Below are 22,423 nucleotides of genomic sequence, written 5' to 3'. Positions count from 1 at the left end.
AATCCATTTTTTTATTATTTATTTTTAAATTAGGACAATACACGTTGATTAACATTTTAGCAGTACATAAAACCAGAAGAGATTTTTTAAATTACAAAACAAACTATTTTAAACACAAATGGCTTCTTTCTTTACTAAAATAACTGATTAAAGCACGATCATTAATGGGCCATATCGATTACATTCTAAAGGCATGAAACTGTGCTAAGGGGTACAATTTCCCTACTGCCTAAAATGCACCCATGACAGATATTGATAGACATGAAAACGCTCCAATAGGAAACCAGAGATTTTACATAAAGGCGGGGCTAACCTCGTTTCCACCAATAGGAGTAGCGGGGCTGGTGTTGCGCTTCTATATATACCAGGAGGCCGGTATTTGTGAGTCATCGGCGCTCAGACAGTCAACGTGCTCCGTAAAAACCTACACTAAACTCAACTGCTATCGGATTTATTTGGCGCATCGACTTTCTCTTCCATTGACTGATAGGATTGAGATGTTACATTTTAGGTCCTCGACAGTGCTGAAGGAGTTGTTTGAAGCCACCCTCAAGCGTCCCTTGTCCGGCTGTAGACAGAAGACCTGGTTACCACCCCGCCGTCGCTGCTTCGGCACCGCCTCCGCTGATGTTAGATCTCAGTCTGCTCATCTGAAGCTGCTCCATGCCGCTAGTGCGCACCGCCCGGCTCTGCGCGCCGCTCCCTTCGCCGCACCGTACCGCTCCTACTGCGCGAAAACTGAAGGCGCAGTTGAGCTGGACGAACAGCTGAAGAAGGATGGAGACAGCGCTGAAACAAGCAGCGACAAGTAGGTTTCAAGTTCTCTCTTGTTGAATGAACCGTGTGTCTGCGTGTGAAGGCAGGGCTGGCGTTTGTGGAGAGCCATGACGCACTCAATAGCGAGCGGATGTAGCGTTTTTCTTCCACAAACGCTTCATTACAACTGCTTTATAACGTTGCTCTCAGTAATAAACACATCAAAGACACAACATGTGGAGCAAAGTAAGAAATGGATCACTTATGAACAAATAAATTCCTCTTATACATGTTTATATAACACATGGAGGACGCAGCTAGCTACCTGTGATGGCCTGTTTTAGGAAGTCAGCCGTAAAACCATGTGTGACTGTTCCATACCGGCGCAGTCTCCCATGGCTTTGGGACAATTTCGTACACATTACTAAAGTTGTGACTCAACCAAAGTTAAATGGACTTGTAGTTTGCTTCCACGCTTTGTTTAATAGCAGGTTGTGCACTCGTTGGATATAACACGTAGCATGATGGGCACAGGCCAGGGTCAGGGATGGAGTCAAGGACAAAACACCACAAGATGAAATCCAAAGTGACCCACTGAGGAACCAAACCTTTGAGACATCTTAATTATTTTTTTTACTAGTTAGGTTTGTTTTAATAATAATTACTGCCCAGTCTGTGTAAACTGGTTTGTGGGGCTTCTAGTGGATTCTATTAAGACCTCCCACTCATAGTGAAGAGGCTGCTCCAGACCATTGACTGTCTGAGCTCTACAGCCTGAAAAAAAGATGTACTTTGTTGGTGTCAGTAATGAAAATAAAATATAGCAATCAAAGTGAAACACAGCCACAATAAGAAAACAGGTGTGAAAGTCTCATGTCTAGATAGGAAAGTCCCTCTATGTCATAAAGTCTTTTATTCTGATCAGGCAGAACTTTTGATCTCAATCAGCAGGACAACTTTGTTCATATTTTATGTTATTGGATTTTCCGACTGACATTTTGTCTTGTACAACATTACCATTTGTTTTAAAAAGTTAATGTCATTCACCACAGTTTTACCTAATTGATCCATCATCATCACCCTTCACAGTCAGCTGTCTGAACAACAGATGTGATGCTCTAACTTTTCCTGTCATGTCACCCTTCAGAGGCTAATAAAAGCTGCCCACCTTGGAGAGGCAGAAGATTTTTAATTGTAATGAAACAAGCAAGAGAGTCAGGTTATTGAGAGAACGCTTTTATGCTACCATGATCATTCATTTTTAATGGAACTTACGGTATGCACAACATTTTCCTTGATACAAGGCATCTGCATATAATCAGAGTCCTCCCAGGGTCAGATGCTTTCCCGTCTTTAATAACCCTTCTCCACACAGCACTGAGGACGGTATCTTGAGCTACATTTCTGAACTTCTCAGGCACACAAGCTCAAGGTGCTCACAGGGAGCGTCTGCAGCTGTGTCACATTACAACAGGGTTGACTTCATCAAACAATAACCGTCATTTTACCACTGTTTATATAATCGTACTTTATTAATCAAATTTTCACTCGTGTTCTTTTTTTGTAGTATAGTTTGCTATACATACAATCATGCACAAACATGCTATGGAGAGCTGTCAGATTTTGGCAGCTACATAAACATGTATCGGTGCCTTGACAAACTTTGTCCACTGTGGGACTTGAACCAGCGATTGCAAAGTCAAGTCCCCACGGACTGAGCTACTGCTGCCCCTAAAGACAATCGTCACGAACAGGATTCGAACCTGTGCGGGGAAACCCCATTGGATTTCGAGTCCAACGCCTTAACCTCTCGGCCACCGTGACTGCTTGTATTTATAGTGAACAGGACAACATTATTATATACAAGAAATGTCGCACAACAAACAATGCTACTTGGAAAAAGTTGATGGACGAGTAACTGTTTTGGGAAGTTGAGAAGAGAAGAGAAGAGAAGAGAAGGGTTAATATAGACTGTGTTGAGACTGATAACAACACCGCTTTTAGAGATTCACTGATTACTGATATTTGTGCTTGAATGAAATTAAACCTTCATGCATGGATTGATGAACTACTTTGCATCAATTTTGCCTTAAACCGTTTCTCAGGATGCTTCTTTCTAACACTCAAAACTATAAACACAACAATGTCTGCACAGCGCTGATGTTCTTATACGTACCTGCTGGTAGCTGTAGCGTTGACAAATACATAATGACACCATTAATAAATCACCTCAAGCGTTCTTCTCTAGGTTAGAAGTTCATTGTAGAAAGTTTTCCTATCAGAAACATACATTGACACTGATGCATCAATGTCAGTGAAAGTGCATGATTATACAGGTTGATACCTGTGAATCAGCCTGAAACCATGAAACACACTGAAAACAGGAGGAAGAGCCAGGCACCAAACCAGTTCTTTATAATGCTGAAGCCCCAGGTTACAGGTTGTCGAGCTCTAGCTACATAAGATAGCTCAGAGGAGGATTGCTGCATTAGTCTGATCATGCCATGTAGGTGATGACACGTCATGGGACCTATGATGTATTGCAGCACAAACTTGAACTTCTGTCATGTTGAAAATAGAAACAGTCTTGCAGCTTGAGGGATAAATACAGCAAAGGTCTTATGGCTGAGGTGACTCCTCTGAGTATGTGACTGCATACCTGTTCAAATACTCAGGAGGACGCAGTCCTCTGAAAACATTGTGTTCTCAATGGCAGGGGTCGGCTCTGTGATTCATACTTTGTGAGTCATCAGCACGTGATTGGATGTCATGTCAACCAGCTCGATGACGATGACTCACAAGATAAACCTCAGGAAGGCATGTGGTTTATGAAATACATCCATTATGAAACAAACGCTCTCTTCTCTACTCTTCCTGTTCCTTTATTTTGAAACTGATCACAATGTTTACTTTGTGCATCAGTCTATAGTGGAATGTGTAAAGCAGAGAAGGAAAACCAGTGGAGCGGCTCCCTGGAAAATCCACTGCCAGGTTGCTTTATGAAGGCCTAACCGACGTGTTGAACTGGAAGAGCTCCATTGGTTTATAAGCATCCACCCAAAGCAATTTGTGGAATGAGTTTCAGCTCTAAAGGGAGGAGTTGGCCGGGATTAAGAGATGAAAACCAGACCGTGGTGACACACATGGCAGAATAGAGAAGCGGTATGAGTTGGTGAAGTTTTAGCACACTGTTCAGCGAAACTAAGCCTGGTGTTAGACACTGATGTGCCAACAGATATCACCACTCAAAGCCAATATCACTGAATGAAGGAAATCCCCTTTTTGTAATCTTCAATCTGCAAATGTGAGTCTCCATTTTACATCTGTAACTCGTGGTAAGCAAAGCAGCTCTTATTTTTCCAATATAACTCTAACACATGCAATCATTCATGAGCCCCTGTGTCCAAATTATGATTATGCAACAGCACAAATGAAGACCAACACTGTTCAGCAAGGCAACAGTGCTCAGCAGTCATTTCCTGTATCTGGGTTTTAGGGGTTTCTGCCACAACACTGCCAATCTCGGAGACCAGCAGCAGGTTCAGGGTCTAATCAGTCTAATAGAAGAGGTGAAAGGACACGTTATGAGCATTTCTTGTAGCTCAAGTCACCTAAATGTTCAGTAGGACCAATTTCTCTTCCTGCATATTCTGGTAATAAAATGGTCATTCTCAGGATGAAGAATTGTGACATTGATTAGCTCTTTTCAAGACTTCACCCTGTGTCAGCAACACACAGTCACAATGTCTGGCAGCACAGATCTTTGAGGGAGCAGAAAACGTCAGAGCTGTGCCTTCACTTTCATATCTAGAGAAACCTTTTTTGGTCAAAGTTCCAGTTTTGTTTCCTCAGGTTTACCTTTTGCAAGGCGTGTCTTCAGAGCTTGCTTTCACACATGCACCGATCTCCTAAAAATGTTCAGATGAGATGTTTTTCAGGGTCCATGTGTTAACGGCTTGGCTCTGCTACTCTAATGTAAAAATGTAAACTGGGACAAGAAAGAGACTTCATGACAAGAGGCTTTTTAAGGTGCATTATATATTAATTGCTCCAATTCTGAATCAGATCCTGATGACTGTGAGATCTACTGTACCCCCAGATTCTTTCCAACCAAACGATCAGTAGCTTGACCGCTGGAATTTGACGTTATTAAAAACTCTGTACTAAGGATCTTGAATGAATAATCAAATACCATCTGTCAATGTAGCACAGTGATCCCACGGAGCTGTAACCCTTCCAATGCAGAAAGGGCAATGAAGAAAGATGTAAAAGAAAAAACACAGCTCAGTATTGACCCCGTTTCCAGGAAACTCTGAAAGTGTTCTGCTTACACCACTGAGCAGCCATCCTAACTAACGCAAATGGACTGAGCCATCTGCCTGTGAGCAGGAGGAAGGTTTTTAACTGAACAAATGTAGAAAATCAAGGTGTTTCAGGCTGAAGTCACTTGATCTGTTTGTCCTGTTTAAACACACTCAGGTGCGTTTGCTCATTTAGTCCACTTCAACAACATGGAACACACCAACAACAAGTGGATGTCATACCTTCAACCTCCCTGAAGATCAACTAGTCAAACTACCTTGTGCTTAATAACCACAAGGTAGTTTGACTGGTTGATCTTCAGGGGGGTTGAATTTAGATGCAGTTTGATACAAGTTAGAAGAAATGATAGAAACTCAACTTTAAGAGCTTCAAGACTATACTAACACAGCAAGCTTGTTAGAAACTGCCGTAATGTAACAGAAGCAGAGATCTCAGCCAGCGATCAGTCAGTCTTATCTCTTCTGCCTCGTTGATGGACGTGAATAAAAACCTGGCACACAAGAAGTACACAGGCCCTTGTGTGACAAAGCATGTAAGGAATGCTCTCTGCCCTTTTGTCACTCAAATGATCACTTCAGGGGCGCTTTCAGAAGACAGATATTAAAATACTGACACTATCAACAAAGCTGCTTGGAGCAAAAGGAGACAATTGTTTTCACAGGCCTGATAACACTCCTCCTCATGACTAGTAACTTAATTTAGATGTGTAAGATTGGTGAAGTGTGCCCTTGATTGGTTAAATAACTCCTAATTTGCCCTCATTTTTCTGCAGTGGCTGCACAAAGTGGCCGCAGCCGTACAGGCTTCCCTGCTGAACACTCCAGAAACACAAACACACTTCCCCTGCTAAAGAGAGTGTTGGTGGTTAATGAGCTTTTCATAACCTTGGAGGAGTGTCGGGCTCACTGTTGCAATCTGAAATGCTCATAAAGTGTGGTTGCACAGAGGCATGTGTGAAGGTCTCTGTGAATTATGATGGAATGTAAAGAACGCTGTCATTAGTTAACTGTCTCGTATGCATGTCACCGTTAGATGTGTCATCTTTTACACTCGTTCACCTGCGCACTCATTGGCTGGCCGCCTCCGGGCCGTGTGCTGCACCTGTTCAGCGCTGTGTGGACGAGCTGTTGTAGTGACAGATGTCAGGTCAATAACACTCCCTTTGAATTAGCCATGCCTGACGGACAGCTTTTTAGTCAATGTTGGATTGTTTGCACATGTTCAGGCGCAGTTACCTGGGCTGTGTGTGGAGTGTTTACTCTGTGCAGAGCAGAAGATGTTACAAAGGAGAAGAGAAAAAGGCTGGGGAGGAGGGGTGGACTGAATACTGGAATTTCAGACTGTAAAGTGTGCAGCACACCTACCACCTCAGCAAATTCAAAGCTTCTGATTAAAAATGAATTGAAGTATAAGTTTGGTTCCTGGGATTTATTTTTAGCCTTACACGTTTCTTTTTTAAAAGGTGATCTTTAGAAACGGCGTGATTTTTCAGGATGTTAGACTACCACTAGTTTGATTCTGTTCTGATGTGAGTTTGCTCAATGGTAGACCACGCTGCTGTGTCACTACCAGCGTGTGAACGGGCCGCACTGTTGGCTTTATTAATCCAAGAGCCAGAGAGGGACGGTCAGACGGAGAATTCCTGGAATCTAGGCCCAGTCTAACTCTGCTCCAGACACTATTGTCAAACCAACGTGCAACTTTACACACCAATGTGTGCAATATGGGATCACAGAGACTGACTTACATAATTTTACATTCACAAATTTCTGATATCAGGGTTATTTTTAGTGACTATTTAGGCTGCAATGAAAGAAAACCTTTACTACATGGATAGTATTTGTAGCTGAAAAGGTTATTTATAGAGCTGCTTTATTAAAAAAGAACTTATACAAAGGATATGTATTTTTGTAGACGAGACTAGATTCACTGGATATAGTCATTTTAATAGATTTAAAAGGTGTGGAATGATTCTCTTTCTAATTCTAAATGCTTGATTTGAACTGTTCTTCAATGTGAGTAAAGATTAACCTGAAACTGTGTGATTGGTCATAACACTCAGGTATTTTACACCCACACTCATTCATAACTCATCTGTGTACTCATCTGGTACACAGGTTACTGCATGCAGTGACATTGATCTACATGGCTTTTGAAAAGAAATGAGGGTGGATTTTTTTCCTTATCTAAAACCAATTATCTGGAGGTTGATTGTTTTCATGTTTGGCCATTCCTTTTCTAGTTTCACAATAAAAGTGTTGATAGTAGCCTAGAGTCTGGACACGTGTAGTGAAGCTATCTTGGAAGTGTCCCCCCCACCCCCCCCCACCCCACCCCTAAATGTAGATAGTATCTGAGCCGTGTCTTTTAGTTATCCTCTCACTGATTGTCCGGTGAGCAGGCCGAGCAGTGAGTCTAAATGATGTTCAAACTTCCTGCCTCAGCTGCTCTGCAGTGCCAATCCTCTCCCTGTGGACATTATGCAAAACACCACTAAACACAAAAAATATTACAGGAATAGAAGTTATGACGCAGGCTGTATTTCTCAATGCAGAACTCCTGTATTTGGCTGTTATGGATTTTATATCCATATGACAGTGTTTATCTGAACTGTTAATGTATGTGCACAGTGTTATCCGGGAGGAAGACATACACTTCAGATCCTGCTATTTATTTTACTCAATAACTCAATTCAGTTCCTCGTTTTTGTTGTGTTACTTCAGCTTTGGCTGTATGATTCCCTCTCGATCCCCAGCTTTAAAACATTAAATAACCCGTTAAGGACGATGCCAACAAGAAAGATGTAGTAGTACTCTCTTAGATGCAAAGTCGAGGCTTTAATGACTCCCGTCTACAGACTGACACATGCCTCTTTGGCTTTCGGTCACTCTTTGATTGCTAACTTTTATACAGTGTCGTCCAAGTCCCTGTTTAACGTGGTGAGACTATAAACAGCTGCAGATAAGCTCAGTGTTTACACTGGCAGGACAGGGGGAATAGGTATTTTACGGCTCGTGCCGAGGACAACCCACTGACAAATCAGCCCTACGTATCAACGTGTGTATGTACTAGATTTTGAATCTTTTGTATCTGAGTACTTTCCCGTGAGTTGAAGTGTCTTATAAATGTTTTTGTTTCCTCCCACAGGAGAAGAAAAGCAGGCATTCTTCCCAGTCTTGAGGACTTGCTCTTCTACGCGGTCGCAGAAGGTCAAGAAACTATTCCTGCTCATAAATTCCTCACGGTAAGTTTTCCCACTTTAGTTCAGCCTGATGGTAATTTTAGTTGGAGCACATACGGAGTTTGATTCCTCTAAATCGTTCTAATCAGAGTTATGTCCTGTTACTCTTAATTCCAGGCGCTCAAAGCCACTGGGCTTCGCACAGGAGACCCCCGACTGAAGGAGTGCATGGACACACTCAAAGAAACTCTAAGGAACACAACAGATGGCGTTACGCTGGACAGGCACCTCTTCAAAAAGTAAGACTCACCGTGACGTGCTTCGTTTAATCTCCATCATACGCACCAAACCATGAGTACTCTACTCTTTTCAAACCTCAAAATGCATTTTGTACATCCTGATGAGCATATTTTTCTCTGCAAATTCAAACAAACTTCAGTGTTTACATTTGAATGTTGCAAAAATATGCTCATTAAAGAGGATTTTGACAGCTATTTTGTTTTCTGCATATTTGGTGCATGAGTTTTTCTATCAATATTTTTTGTATGAAGTTATTGTTTGAACAAGAGTAGTTTAGATCACTCATAAATATTACAAACTATATGCATTAAAGTGGAGTTATTAGGGCAAGCTACAGCTGTCTGATCCATTTGTTTACTTAAACCTGTAAATACAACATTACGAGTGTCTATCCTGCAAATGCATGAAAGAGAAAGGAAGGAATCTTCTCATTGTTTCCTTCTATAAGGTGGTAGTAGACTGATTTGTAACTGATCTCAGTTTAGCAGCCACTCAGAGTCCAAAAGGGAAATCATTAAATAGAATCATGAAAAAAACCTGAATGGCCTTCAGCAAATCATCTTCCCTTTCCTCATGATGATGTAGAGGGAGGAGAGTTTTGTCTACAGGAAATAAATCCCTCAGAGTTTAGTTTCACTTCCTCCTGCGTGTGGTGCCAGTCTCACAAAGTATTGTTCTATGAGTATTACATTAATGCTTTAGGGGTAGATAGTCCTCTTCGGGAGATTCTGTTTCTTTCTTTGAGCCTGATATATAAAATGTTATCCCAACATGTCACTGAAACCCTAAGCTGTCCCAGACACTCTGTGGTTTCCTGCTGTCCATGGTTTTTAAATGCTCATGAAGTACTGTATGAATTCATGTCGGATCAAACTGTTTGGATCTGAAGCAGCTGATCAATGAACATTCAGAGAAGTTTGTCACACTTCACAGTTGCAAACTTGGTTGACAAACTTTCCTTCAACTGCATGCAGTCACGGTGTTTCAGCATGCTATCTGTGGTTTATTCATCAGGTGTGTCCAGAGCAACATTGTCCTGCTCACTCAAGCCTTCCGCAAGAAGTTCGTCATCCCAGACTTCCAGTCCTTCACCTCCCATATTGATGAGCTGTATGAGAGTGCCAAAAATCTCTCTGAAGGGCAGGTGTGTCCTTACATCCATGACTGTTTATTTTCATAATGATTATTTCAGCCCATACAGGTTAGTTACCTTCAGCCTGTGCCTGCAGTCTGCTTTGTTTGGTAGAGATGTCTTTGATTACAGACAGAACAGAAGCCAGCAGCACTCTCATCCAAGGAAAAATCCACCTCAGGTCAAGTTAAAGGTTCATATTAGAGTTTCCAGCAGATATCAGTGTTTGCTGCATTGTGTTGGTTTTGATGCCAGCTGAAAAAATATGTCTAGACACTGTAAAGTGGAGAGGAGCAAAGATAAGCCATGGTGTTGATTCCCAGATGATACGAACATCCAACAATTACTCTCTCATATTTCTGATTTTAAAAAAACAAACAGGTGTTGCACGGGGATCTACCTTCTCTGACACCACAGAAAAATCTTTAATAGACATTTTGATTGGTTGATAAAGATTAGCCCCATCAGAGTTAATGATTGTGGTATTAGATTTTAGTACGCCAGATCCAGTGTTCTGGTCTTGTGCAAGCTCTTCCCTTGACATTGTTTATTGGGACACTTAATGAAACAGAGTCATTGTTTATTTTATTAGCTCTTCCTTGAAAAGTTGAAATATCTGCAGCAAAAACTGTAGAACCACAAGTCAAAACAGTAGCCCCATCCAATCAAATATAGACTAGGCTAACCCTCACCCAAACTACATTAAGTTAAACCTCAAGCATCACTTTAAGCCCTCATGATCATGATCTTGATTGCAACCAAGTCATCACAACTGCAGCAAATGAGAGCAACATTCAAAATATTGTGTTGTTTTTTTAGTCTGGGAAGAAATCAACACATGCACAGGCTATTAAAACACCTGTGTTTTGTGATCAGCTATGTATTAACTGTTGCATATGTGACAGTAAGATGAGTTTAAAGCAAGTTATTCCCAACATGACGCCCCCAAGAACTTTGTTTTTTAGAAACATGTGTTTCTCGATATTTACTAAATTCTTCAATGAAATTTAAAGTTGGATTAAGACTCCAGAGCGTCTTTATAAAATATGAAATCCAGAGATATACTCAGATGGACAAACCAGGATGTGTTTTCAAATCGAGATGTCTTTGTTATGGATTCATTGCCCAAAAGAAACACAGCTTCAAAGGCCCATGGGAAAGCACTGAGCTGTAATTGAAAGAAACAAAAGACACAAAGTAAACAGAACTTTTTTCTATGAGTACCTGAGCGTGGATTTTTCTCTTTGGTCCTCAGATGAGGATTTGACCTCTGTGTATTGTCAGCAGTGTTAGCTTTCCAGTGAAGCCTGAGCCTCAGCAGACGTCAGCATTGTAAGGTGACTCTCTTTCAGCTGCCTCTCTTCTTTTTCAGGTTGCAGACTACATTCCTCAGCTCGCCAAATTCAGCCCCGACCTGTGGGCCATCTCTGTGTGCACGGTGGACGGACAGAGGTGAGACAGAGTTTAATAAAGCAGGCTCTCGTATTCAAGGGATGTTTAAAAACATGGGCATATTGCTCTGAATGTGTGTTTGATGTTCCACAGTTGGCTTTATAATGGCAGCTCTGTGCCTTGTGTGAGCTCAGCTCACTGTTGGGTAAACACTCACCAAATGGCCTCCGGTGGTTTCAGTGGGGAATGCTAACAAGCCAGTTTTTATGTATTTTAACTGCATATCAGAAAGCATTTTTCACAGGTCTTAGTAGTATCAGAAAATTGAGTTTAATACTGTAGGATAACGGAAGTGCCTCATGATGATAAAAGATCCTTCAACAATGCAGCGTGTCATTCCTCCAAGCCCTGAGTCTGTGCAAAATAAAGAAACACCTGTAGGATTAAATGAAGAGTTAAAAGATGAACTGTCTGCCTCAGCACAGACTCTCAGGATCCACTATCTCATTTCTGTTGAGCAAACTAAGACGATAGTTTCAGAGTGGTGTTGATTCAGATCAGGGTTTGATTTGTTGCTTCATCATGTCCAGGTGTTTTTCCAGCACAGACCAAACTAGTGCAAGAGGTCAAACTCATAGTTGTGAAATGATGTCAGCAGGTGATTTGATCGGCTTGTCCTCTGATGCGTAGTCGTAAAATTCCATAGGTGTGTATATTTACTCTGTTTGTGTAAGAGCGGAAGTCATAAAGATACCGTGGCTGAGCACGGAACATGTGGTTCTGTTATCGTGCTGTGACGCTCTGTCACTGATGTTTGTTTACTCTGACCGCTCACATTGTTTTGAAAACCTTCCTTCTTTTCATTTTAAGGTCAACTTGAGGGTCTTTTTCTGAGAATCACGGCTGCTTCATCTCTTGTTTAACTTATCTTTTGTTCATTTTTGCAGACACACAGTAGGAGACACCAAGGTGCCCTTCTGTTTGCAGTCCTGCGTCAAGCCTCTGAAGTATGCCGTCGCTGTGAATGACTACGGCACAGAGTACATCCACAGTTTCATTGGGAAGGAGCCCAGCGGCCTGCGATTCAATAAGTTGTTCCTGGATGACGATGGTGAGTCCTTTATGATTATTCATTAACCCAAAGAGTTGTGGCTGATGATCTCTATATCTCTGACTTGCATGAGGTCTCAATTACAGCATGTTTTTTGTAGGAAAAACAAGGTGTAGTTAACGGATAGTCGACTTTGGCCACTTATAGACGCAGAATTTACTCCAGCTATCAGCACTGTCTCAAGTTCTGATCCACAAAGCATCTAGCGAGATTGATATTCCAGCAGGAAGGTGCCCATAAAGTCCTGCAGCACTGTGCAAGTTGCTCTCTTGCTCCCTGATGGCCCTCAAATCTGTCCTCCTGCATATGGAAGGGACACTCCTTGAATTATGTATTGCAAGGATGGATACAGATTATGACGAAGCTTCCCTCCTGGTGCCAACAAGGGAAGCTTGTCAGATTTGAATCAATAAATGCAGAAATAAGAATCAACCAATCAATAAAAACCTGTCTGCGTACATGTGGTAAGTGTGCCTGTTTCTGCAGGAGTCGAACATCAGACAGCGCCAGACTGATTTAACCCCTTATTATAATGATAGTAGTCATTTTGTAGTAGTTTTAACAGACTTTGTGTACAGACGTGTCATCTTAGATCAACCCGGTGGTTGATGCTCCATCTGTGAGTGGCTGTTGGTGATGTTTATGCATAAGAGAGATTTGTTTGCAATGAGGTTAATTTGCATAAAAATGGGCATGTTTCGCCATCGATCTATGCATAATAGCTCATGTAAATGTATGCAAACAACACCAGCACACAGAGACACAGTTTGCTCTGCAGTGCAGTTTGGGGAGCAGTTAACCCTTTGTGAATCACACAGTGTCTTCTTGGCTCATTTGCACAGCATTAGTGGGCATAAAAGCTGCACAACCTCTCTGTGAATCATATGTGATGTCAGCAGAAGTCTTCACTGTTTTTAGGAAGCAAATGTTTTTTTACAGACTAGTATTGTACTGAATTCATAGAGCAGGAAGCTGCATTTATTATATCATGTTTCCTTCCTCTGCGTGCGATCTGCTATGAGCAACTTAGACAATATTAGCTACTGGTTTTCTTAACTGATGATTTTTATTTGTTTTGTAAACAAGGGAGTGTTTTGGTTATAAGTAAACAAAAAACGACGAGTGTCAGTTTTAAAAGAGGGGTGTTTGTCGTGTTTGTCTGTAAAGCTTCACATGGCTTTTTCAGACTGACTCTGTTCACATTAGTGTCGGTCGGTCAGTCCCTCATTACTGCCTCCTCTCTCAGAGTTATTCTGCAGGACTCGTCGACTGTCTGGCTTCAGCTGCCCGCAGAGTGGAGTTAAAAGTTCTGACTGAGCTGCCAAGTGAATGAGTCAGACGCTGGCATCAGAGAGCTCTCAGCAGCCGTGTGAGAGAAACATGGTTACTTTAAACTTAGACACCGTGTGAGAGGCTTCATGAATCATGCTTCATGAAATACTTTAACATGACGATTGACTTTAGTAATAGTGATCAGAGTCATAGTTGTGTTAGGGTCGTCAGAGGGAGGGACTCGGACTGTGTGGAAAGTCTGCTACCAGGAAAGCCCTGTGCTCCTTGTGTTGTGTAAGGAGATCACACAGCAGTTAGAGAATGTAGGTGATGTAAGTGTAAATCTATTTGAACACTTTTAGAGATCTGTGGGAGGAAGGCTTCCTCTCAGCTGGTGGTTGAATTTGTTGAGCCTTACTGGAAGTAAAGAGGCTCACATTAATGTAAGGAAGCCATCTCTGGGCTTAATGAGTCACAAGTCACATGACTGTACCAGCTGAGGAAATGATCAACAAGACTGCTAAGACTAAAACCATTTCCTCTCTGATTAAAACATGAAGCTTTCTTACAACTGTGTCAATTATTTATTAATCAGAGCTGCTTAATGGATACAGATAACCATTCACCTTCAGACACACCTGTTTGGATGGAGGTGCAAAGCTCAGTTTATTTCATTCAAACATCACCAGCTTGCAAAGCCCCTAACCCTAACCCCCATAAAGACACCAGGACAGAGAGAGACCAAATGTTAGATAAATGTATGGAGGGATATGTTCTAGATATGATCGTTTTTACCTTGCAGAAGTTGTCCATGACCTAATTTCCATTTAACTCAGTTCCTCACAAACCACTCTGACGGTTTCATGTTTGTCCAGTTTGAAATCTGACAGCACTGCATTTTTGTTTTACCACCAACTGGCACGCATACTTTCTTCTTCTTTTGTCCTGTAACGGCGGTAAGCAAACCGTTTTCAGATGTACTGACGCCAACGTCTGGTTGTTGTACTGCATTACAATCAGGCGCCAGGAATAAAATTAATTCCTGAGACGAGATAATATTCTGATTTTTAAAACAGATGATTAAACAGTGGTTTGAATCTTCAGAAATCACTCGGGATGTAAGGAAACACTCAACCCACGATTCGATTCGAATCCAGATTTTTGGTTCACGGTACGATTCACTCGCGATTCTCTAACGTTTTTCAAGAAAACTGTATTGAACTCTAAATTTAAATAACTATGATTTTATTTCAATTCTGAGATATGGACAGTTGCATCATATCATTTTTCTCTATATTTCTTTGTCAACAAAGTAATCCTTTTCATTTTCATTTCACGAGAGAGCAGCACAAGAGATTTAATGATGTTGAACAAGTGGAGTGAAATGCAGATAGCGCCTTCTACTGTTTAAAAATAATATAGCAATACAAATGTTGTTGAATCGATTTTAATCCAACCTTATTTGTACCGATTTTTTTTTTTTTAAGTTATATTTTTTGGCCTTTTTGCCTTTATTGTATAGGACAGCTGAAGAGAGAATGTGGGGAGTAGAGAGCGGGGGACGACATGCAGGAAATGGTTGACCGGCCGGGAATCGAACCGTCGACCCCTACGACGAGGACTGTAGCCTCTGTATGTGGGGCGCTTAGACCGCTAGGCCACCAGCGCCCCACGTACCGATTTTTTACCGTCTTGTGATATATCCTTACACCCCTAGAAATCACCTCTCATCCCGACAACAGATACTTGGCTACTTGTCTTCAAACTATTCTAAACAAAGCTCTCCATTGATCAGGGTTATGTCCGTGTTTTTCTCGTGGATGCACCGTCATTGTAAGAAGTACCTGTGCTCAGTTGGAGCCATATTTTCCTCCCTTTTGTTCTAAATTTACAGAGCCCATTTAGCAGAGCGTACCTATACCAGGGTCCATTGCTTGTGAGCCGTGTCTGTCTCTGCCTTGCTCTGATGCATTTCTTCAGCCCTCTGCTCCAGCTCAGATAAATAATGGAACATCTGAGTCAGAGAGACAGAAAACGTCAGCCGCAACTGCTGCTGCTGTTTTCACATTTTATACCTGAATGTGTGATTATGATGAAGTTAAAGAGTGGATGGACGTCCTTTTACAAACAGCCGACTGAGCCTGTTCAAGGCCCGGCTGTCTTTTATCTGTGCTTTGAGTCAATGTGTGCTCTACATGTATTTGACTGTTTGATCTGTCTATATGCTCACCTCTCAGACTCTCAGAAATATGAGCTAACATTTACACCTTGATCCTCTTCAGCGCTAACTGAGCCTTTGTTGTTTTACAGATAAGCCCCACAACCCCATGGTGAACGCTGGTGCTATTGTTTGTACATCACTGATAAAGGTAAATGCTGTTACACTTTTCCCCCTCGTGTGTGTTTTTTTGTCCTGTCTGTGTCATTTCCACTGAAACCTTAGTCAGACTATGTCTCTCATGGTGGGTATCACTGAGCTGCTTTATCGTGTAGATAACAGGAAGGTGAAATAAATATAGGTACCAGATAAGAGGTGACTGTTGAACAACTACCTAATGAACCTATACATGTTTGAACACAATAAACTAAAGGAGAACTTGACTCACAATAATGAATGAACATCCTGTCCACACTTTGAGAAACTCCTCGGGTTTTATGATGTGGTTTTAATTCCACTCAGTAACTTTAGACTTCTCACATCTAACCCTTGACTCAGCTGGAATCCTTTCTATGTCACTACCTTAGTCCACTACCATGTATCTTGTTGTGGTGATTAAGACTTGTGTTAATCCTTCCTGAGGACACTTAGACACACGCTGTTATTGGCCCTGCTGAAAATAACCTGCACGGAGAGCGAGTCAAACGCAGCTGCACGCAGCCTCAACCTGCTCACACATACAGGAAGTCTGAAAGTTCCCTTACCTGTCACTGAGTCAAAAATGAAACAGAGTGACATCAAACTCTGGTGCCATGCTGAAGAGCAGTGACTGATTTGAGTTGACTTACTTTGTGGAAAATTACTCGACTTCTGTCAAATTAAACAAGCTGCAGCTCACGACAGAATTTATGTCAAATGGCAGCTTCAACCTGACGTACATGGCGTCTTTGATCATACTCTTTCAAACTGACAGAGTTAGATTTTTACCTCCTTACAACTCATTATGATCAGGGCTACATTTTATTCATAAATCTCTAAAGGCACATTCTGGTATTTTCAAACAGAGGCTCTTTTTCTATATTTTTACCACTTAAAAGTAACTCATAGGTACTAAATTTCGAGAAGCAGGCTATATCCTTGCAACGTACAGCTGTAATTTTCCATAGCTAAATCAAGCAACGACTACAGCAATGCACTAAAGCATTACTAAATCAGCTTTAAGCAAATTATATTATTAAATATATAAAAATAGAGCCCTGGTTTAAAAATACCTGGAATACTCTGGAACCCTGCCCAGCTCTCTTTACACAATCAGTGTTAACAAGCTAATAACACACTCACGCATATGTACTTACACAGCCTCGATCTTTAAATACTGTGCACCAGCTCTGATGCCTCTCTCGCCAACAACACTCTGTCGCAGATGTTAGCTTTGCAACATTTATTTTAAATGACCTTTTCTTTGCTTAATTCTCACTTCATCTTCACATAATTTTCAACTACTCGTATTTAAATGAAGCATTTTCTAGAGATGACTTCCTTCATCTTTGGTGTACTTAAGAACAAAGTGTGTCATCAAACCTTAGAGGTGTGATATCAGTTTTTTATTATCCCTGAGAGAATTCACAGAGTGATAAAACAATGTGTGGTGCTAAAATCATCCTCCAGGTATGACGAAGCTGCTGAAGCATGTACCTCATGTGATCTTGATAAGAATTTGCATCTTGTATATTTACAAGCAGCAGACGTCAGAGAACAACAGAGTAGCTCTGTAAAAAGCCTCAGAGTCTAAGACCTGTGTGTTTTTAGTGTCTACATGTTCTTCAGTCTCATTCCTTTTTTTTAAGTTTTATTTCTCACCTTTACTTTTATGCATTATCACCACCTTTTAAACACACACCCGTATAAGTTATATCACTTTTCCTCATCAATCAAACCATTGAGACACATTGTCATTTATCAACATATCGTTGCCTTGAGGATTCAAGACTGCTGCACTCACCCACTGACAGCAAACCAGTATGCAGTCACCCAACTGTAGTCATGGCTGTGCACACGCTTGTCCCATGACCGTTAACATGTAACAGACCTTTTGTAAACTGCATTTAACAAAAAGTAAACAGCACAGTCATCACAGTAAACCATAACACAGCCGCATGTTCTGAAGTAGGTTCCAAAGGAGTTAATATTTAAGCTAAGTGCTTCAGATGACCGCCAACATTTACGCTTGTAGGGCAGGTGATCAATGAGTAATCAGTTCATGGTCTATTAAAATACTCTGGACATGCCGTTTTCTTCTTTGTAATTATTAATGAAAATAATTGTGTAATGGTCACAATGTACTCGGGGCCTCAACAGGAAAAAGGCAATAAACATCCGGAGAGTTGGGGATGATTGATCTGAGTCAGTTCTGTCTTCCAGATACTGTGACTGAGAAACTAGGGCAGTTATTACTTAGAAAATAACATGCTGTCAGTGAAACCTTTTTCTGTTTTTACTGTCACACAACTAGGGTTGCAAAATTCCTTGTATTTTCAAAGTTGGAAACTTTTCATGGGAATTGACGGGAATTAATGTGAATTTATGGGAATAAAACAGGAATTTACTAATTGATGGTTGGCTCTTAATAGGGAAGTTAAATATAGTTGGGGAAAATCAATTTTAGCATAATCCTGACTAAAACAACCAGATTTCATGCAAGTACAGTTGAATATCTATGCTATTCCTCAACCACATGCACATAGCACACTGCTTACTGAGACCACGCCCCCTACATACACTGTGTGTGCATTCCTCCATCACATGCACTGATGATTTCTAGAATCCTGCAGAGGCTTGAGAAGCTTAAGGGAAGATGCTTTTTTATTTGCATGTTGAATGGGACTTTGTTGAAGGGAGAGCAGCTCTTTTCATTTAACATTTTGAATGGGACTTTAATGGGATTGCATTTTTGTTAATTTTTTGAATGGTTTGGGTCGGGGAGGTGAGTTTGGGTCGGGGGGGATGAGTAATATTTAACTCAACATTCATGTTTTTGTTCTTCAATGAAAGAATTGATTGTTCAATAAAATATTTAACACTTGATAAAGTTCTACTCACTAATAAATCTGTTCTAATTGTATTATTTTGGATGGATGTCTGCTTATAACAAAACAAATATTTATGCTTGGATATGATACCTTTCCATTAAATTACACTTAATTCACATTAATTCCTATGAAAAGTTTCCAATTTGGAATATTTCCAAAATTCCACAGCCTAACTTCCCATGGAAATTTTACCAGAAACTTTCCGGAAATTTACTGAAAAGGTTCTGCCCCTTTGCAGCCCTACACACAACTGCCTAAACTAAGTTGTCTGTGAGATGCAACACAGCTTCACTCATAATTAAGTTTAATGGCCTTCTCATCTTGCTCTATGAAGGAATCTTGTAAGCATAGTTTCCTGAAATGCTAAGGAAATGTTTAAACACAGTGACGAGAGCAGGTCTCTATACTTTAAACATTTACTTCAGGAGATCGACTCCTTCTGTTCTCCACATACCATACAGTACAGCGAGATCCTCCTTCCTCTCTGGAGCCTGAGAATAGCTGTACTCTTATTGATTTGTGATGCAGACGATGCACACGGCAGCGTGTGGGCAGTGTAATGTGCTGTTTTCTATTTCATCACACAGCAAACCTGTTGAACTGCCTACGAAACACCCAAAGTCACATGGTAGACAAACAGACAAACATGCATCTCATCACATCCACAGAGACAACAGTGTGTCCGTGTGTGTGTTCATCAACTCATCCCTGTCACCTGTGTCTCAATGTGTTTTCTTTTTCTCTCATGAAGCACAAATGTCACGCCGTTCAGTCAGGTTGCTCAGTTTGATTTTACATCAGTGGGAAAACTATGGGATGTTTGCCGTGGCACTAAGCCCCAAACTGTTTTTACATGGTGCTTGAAGGCTACATGTTGTTGCTGTTTTTGTATGTTGTTGCATATTTTCCAGACTTAGGAACTGTGGGAAATAGTGACTGCTGCTGCAGGTCAAATGACGTTGGTAATTTTTTCTTCCTTTTCCATATCTTTCTCCTCGCACTCTCCCCACCCCCTGACCCCACCCCCTCTCTTTCTCCTCCAATCAGCTCTGTAAAACCCCATTTAGTGACTCTGTAACACTTCCATCTGTGTCACTTACTCTTACTTTTATAAGAACCATGTAAACGTAAAGTTAAAATTTCCTCTCACACACATAAAACATAAATGTCCAGTGATTTATAACTGATGCTTTAGCACTTTTAATGTGCATGCGTGTCTTTTGTTCTCCTGCTGTGTTTTATTTTAAGTGGGAAAAGCAGCATCAATGATCGTACAGTATGACTCCATAACTGAGCCAGTAGCTGTGAATGTAATCCTCAGAGGAAGACCTTTCCTTCCTTCTTATCCTCCCCCTCCCCCCCTCTCTGTTTGCCCGACAGACTCTCTGCACAGACGACACATGTTGACCTGTAGTTAGATGCACAGATTCTAACACACACACATGCACACCTGCATTATGGTAACCCATAATACAAACCTGCCTGCACACACCCTCATCTCTCTGCAGCCATGCATTGTTGTAGTCTTTGTAGAAACAAACACACAGTCATGGTTTGCTTTAGTAGTTTGAAAGGTTATCGACTCCCTCATTTGGGATTTGTGAGTTGTAACCGGTTATCTCTGGTAACACACACATCTACTAAACCTCACTTTTTAACCCCTAAAGACTCTTCTCTTTGTACCTATTCGCTAGCCAATCCTTTTAACAACTTGTATCTACTTGTATAATTCCTGGCAAAGCTCATGTGACTTTTACAAATGATTTGTAATCAAATCTATTCATCTGCTAATTCTGTAACTTCATAGCAGTAGTGTCATCATTTTAGTTTTATCTTTTATGATGCTGTTCTTGTCCTCTCTAGCATGCATGGCTGAATGAACTGTTCTAACTGTTTGTTCCTCTGCTCTCTTCACAGCAAGGTGCAAGCAACGCTGAAAAGTTTGACTATGTAAGTATGAGACTTAAGTCAGAGGTAGTCAACTCTATTTACTTTGTGAGGGGGGACTTGGGGAGTGATCCGGTTTATGTCAAACTTTATAAAGGGAACCAAACAAAAACTGACCAGGTTTATTAGTGATACACTAAACACACAAAAGTATGCATACAAACCAAGCAGCAACATCCGGTCTCAAAATATGAAGGCCATTCAGAAGTGTTATAAACTGCAGTTCATCTTGAATGTCAGGCGGGAACACATAGCTGTTGGCTAGGAGGCTCAAACCCCGCCTCTTTACCTCACACTCAGTTTGGTTGAGTTCAGCATTACCAATATGGCTCCCACCGACGATTGGCTTCAAAACAGCGCTCAGGAACAGATGGGTGACGTCACAGATACTATGTCCATTATTTATACAGTCTATAAATAAACCCCCCCAGCTTTTTTCTGGTTATGCTTCATATATGCCGATCAGCCATGACATTATCAACACTGACAGGTAAAGTGAGTATCACTGGTTATCTCTTTATAATGGCACCTGTCACTGGTGAGGATGTGAGGCGGGATGATCGGGTCAGAGAATCTCTGAAAGTGTAGCTCTTGTCGGGTGTTAATGGTCTCAAGTGAAGTGGGCAAAGCAGTAGACTGGAGACAGGGTCATGGACATGTGCACTGCATGCTCCAATCCAACAGAAGAGCTTCTGGAGCTCAAAACAGTCAATGCTGGTTCTGATTTGCATCACAGTTTGTTATGCATGTATTAATCAGGTGGTCATAATGTCATGGCTGATTGGTTTGGACATTACCCCACAACTTCTCAGAGTTGAACATTAAAGCAGCTTTTCTTTATATTCTGACAATATAATGTATTTCATGGAAAAAGTGATGCTTGTTGTGACGAACCTTTCGGTCATTAACTGATCTGCGGCTCCTCTTGGCAGTAACCAGTTTACAGTAACCTTAATCTCCTTGTTTAGCTGTCTGGTCCACAGCTCAGCTGTACCAGTATACAGTGCTGCTTTAAACAGCAGAACCCTCTGGACTTGGCCAGCCAAGCACCAAACGCACATAAACACTGTAGATTAACAAAAAAGGAGAAATTTGTCTCCAAAGATTCAATTATTGACATCTGGAGTTGGTAGAGACCAAAAACTGAGCAAAAACAGAATTCATTCAGTGCCTTGTATGCATCAGCTCCTCACATTCACTACTTTATAGAAGTGCTAATGTCGCTCTGTTTCTGCTTGATGTGTAAACAAAATCATGTCAGCTAAAAAGTTTCTTCTAAATGTTGAAAGCTGTAACCCTGCTGAGCGCGTCACTGTGTCACTCACAAAACTGTCCATTGCTTTCTCTCCAGGTCATGAACTTTCTGAAAGACATGGCGGGAAATGAGTATGTGGGCTTCAGCAACGCCACGTAAGTACATCTACGTTGTTCTGTAGATCTCTTTTTCCAATCCCTAGATGACAGCTCATAGCAGAACACTTATCTTACTCATTCAGGTCACCAGCAGAAACCATTACCAAAGCCTAAACCAGACCTTAATATTCCAAAGATCACTGCAAACATCAGACCGTAAACATTTCTCTGCTCGGTGAATGTAGTCAGAGAGTTCCTCATTAGGGTGCAAGATATTATCTACTGTCTAACTTATTTGAGAAAAACAAGGAACGTTTGCTTTGATAAGAAGGTTTAGGGCTCAGTGAAGAAACCCACCCCACTACGCCCTCTACTGATAAGTGTACTAGCTCACCACATGGCTCCTCAT

The 22,423-nt window shown here is 41.2% G+C and overlaps 1 protein-coding gene and 1 non-coding gene across 3 annotated transcripts in view; one reads left to right on the top strand and one right to left on the bottom strand.

The window, feature by feature from the left end:
* The first annotated feature begins 392 nt into the window (after positions 1-392).
* The window catches only part of glsb (glutaminase b), a 38,625-nt gene continuing 16,594 nt past the window's right edge, over positions 393-22,423 (top strand). Inside the window, exons 1-9 of one of the 2 annotated variants that reach the window (XM_034693714.1) lie at positions 393-808; positions 8,227-8,323; positions 8,438-8,559; positions 9,575-9,704; positions 11,065-11,144; positions 12,032-12,195; positions 15,778-15,836; positions 20,632-20,664; positions 22,013-22,071. In XM_034693714.1, the coding sequence (XP_034549605.1) occupies positions 498-808; positions 8,227-8,323; positions 8,438-8,559; positions 9,575-9,704; positions 11,065-11,144; positions 12,032-12,195; positions 15,778-15,836; positions 20,632-20,664; positions 22,013-22,071 (1,055 nt within the window). In that variant the 5' untranslated portion in view covers positions 393-497. The remainder of the gene's footprint in view (positions 809-8,226; positions 8,324-8,437; positions 8,560-9,574; positions 9,705-11,064; positions 11,145-12,031; positions 12,196-15,777; positions 15,837-20,631; positions 20,665-22,012; positions 22,072-22,423) is intronic. The other variant, XM_034693713.1, reaches the window with a different exon arrangement.
* On the bottom strand, positions 2,499-2,580 carry trnas-cga. Its single transcript has one exon. It is a non-coding gene; the product is annotated as a tRNA-Ser (tRNA).

This window comes from Notolabrus celidotus, chromosome 10 (assembly GCF_009762535.1).
Source record: "Notolabrus celidotus isolate fNotCel1 chromosome 10, fNotCel1.pri, whole genome shotgun sequence".
NCBI classification, from domain to species: Eukaryota; Metazoa; Chordata; class Actinopteri; order Labriformes; family Labridae; genus Notolabrus; species Notolabrus celidotus.
This window is presented reverse-complemented; position numbering and strand designations above follow the sequence as displayed.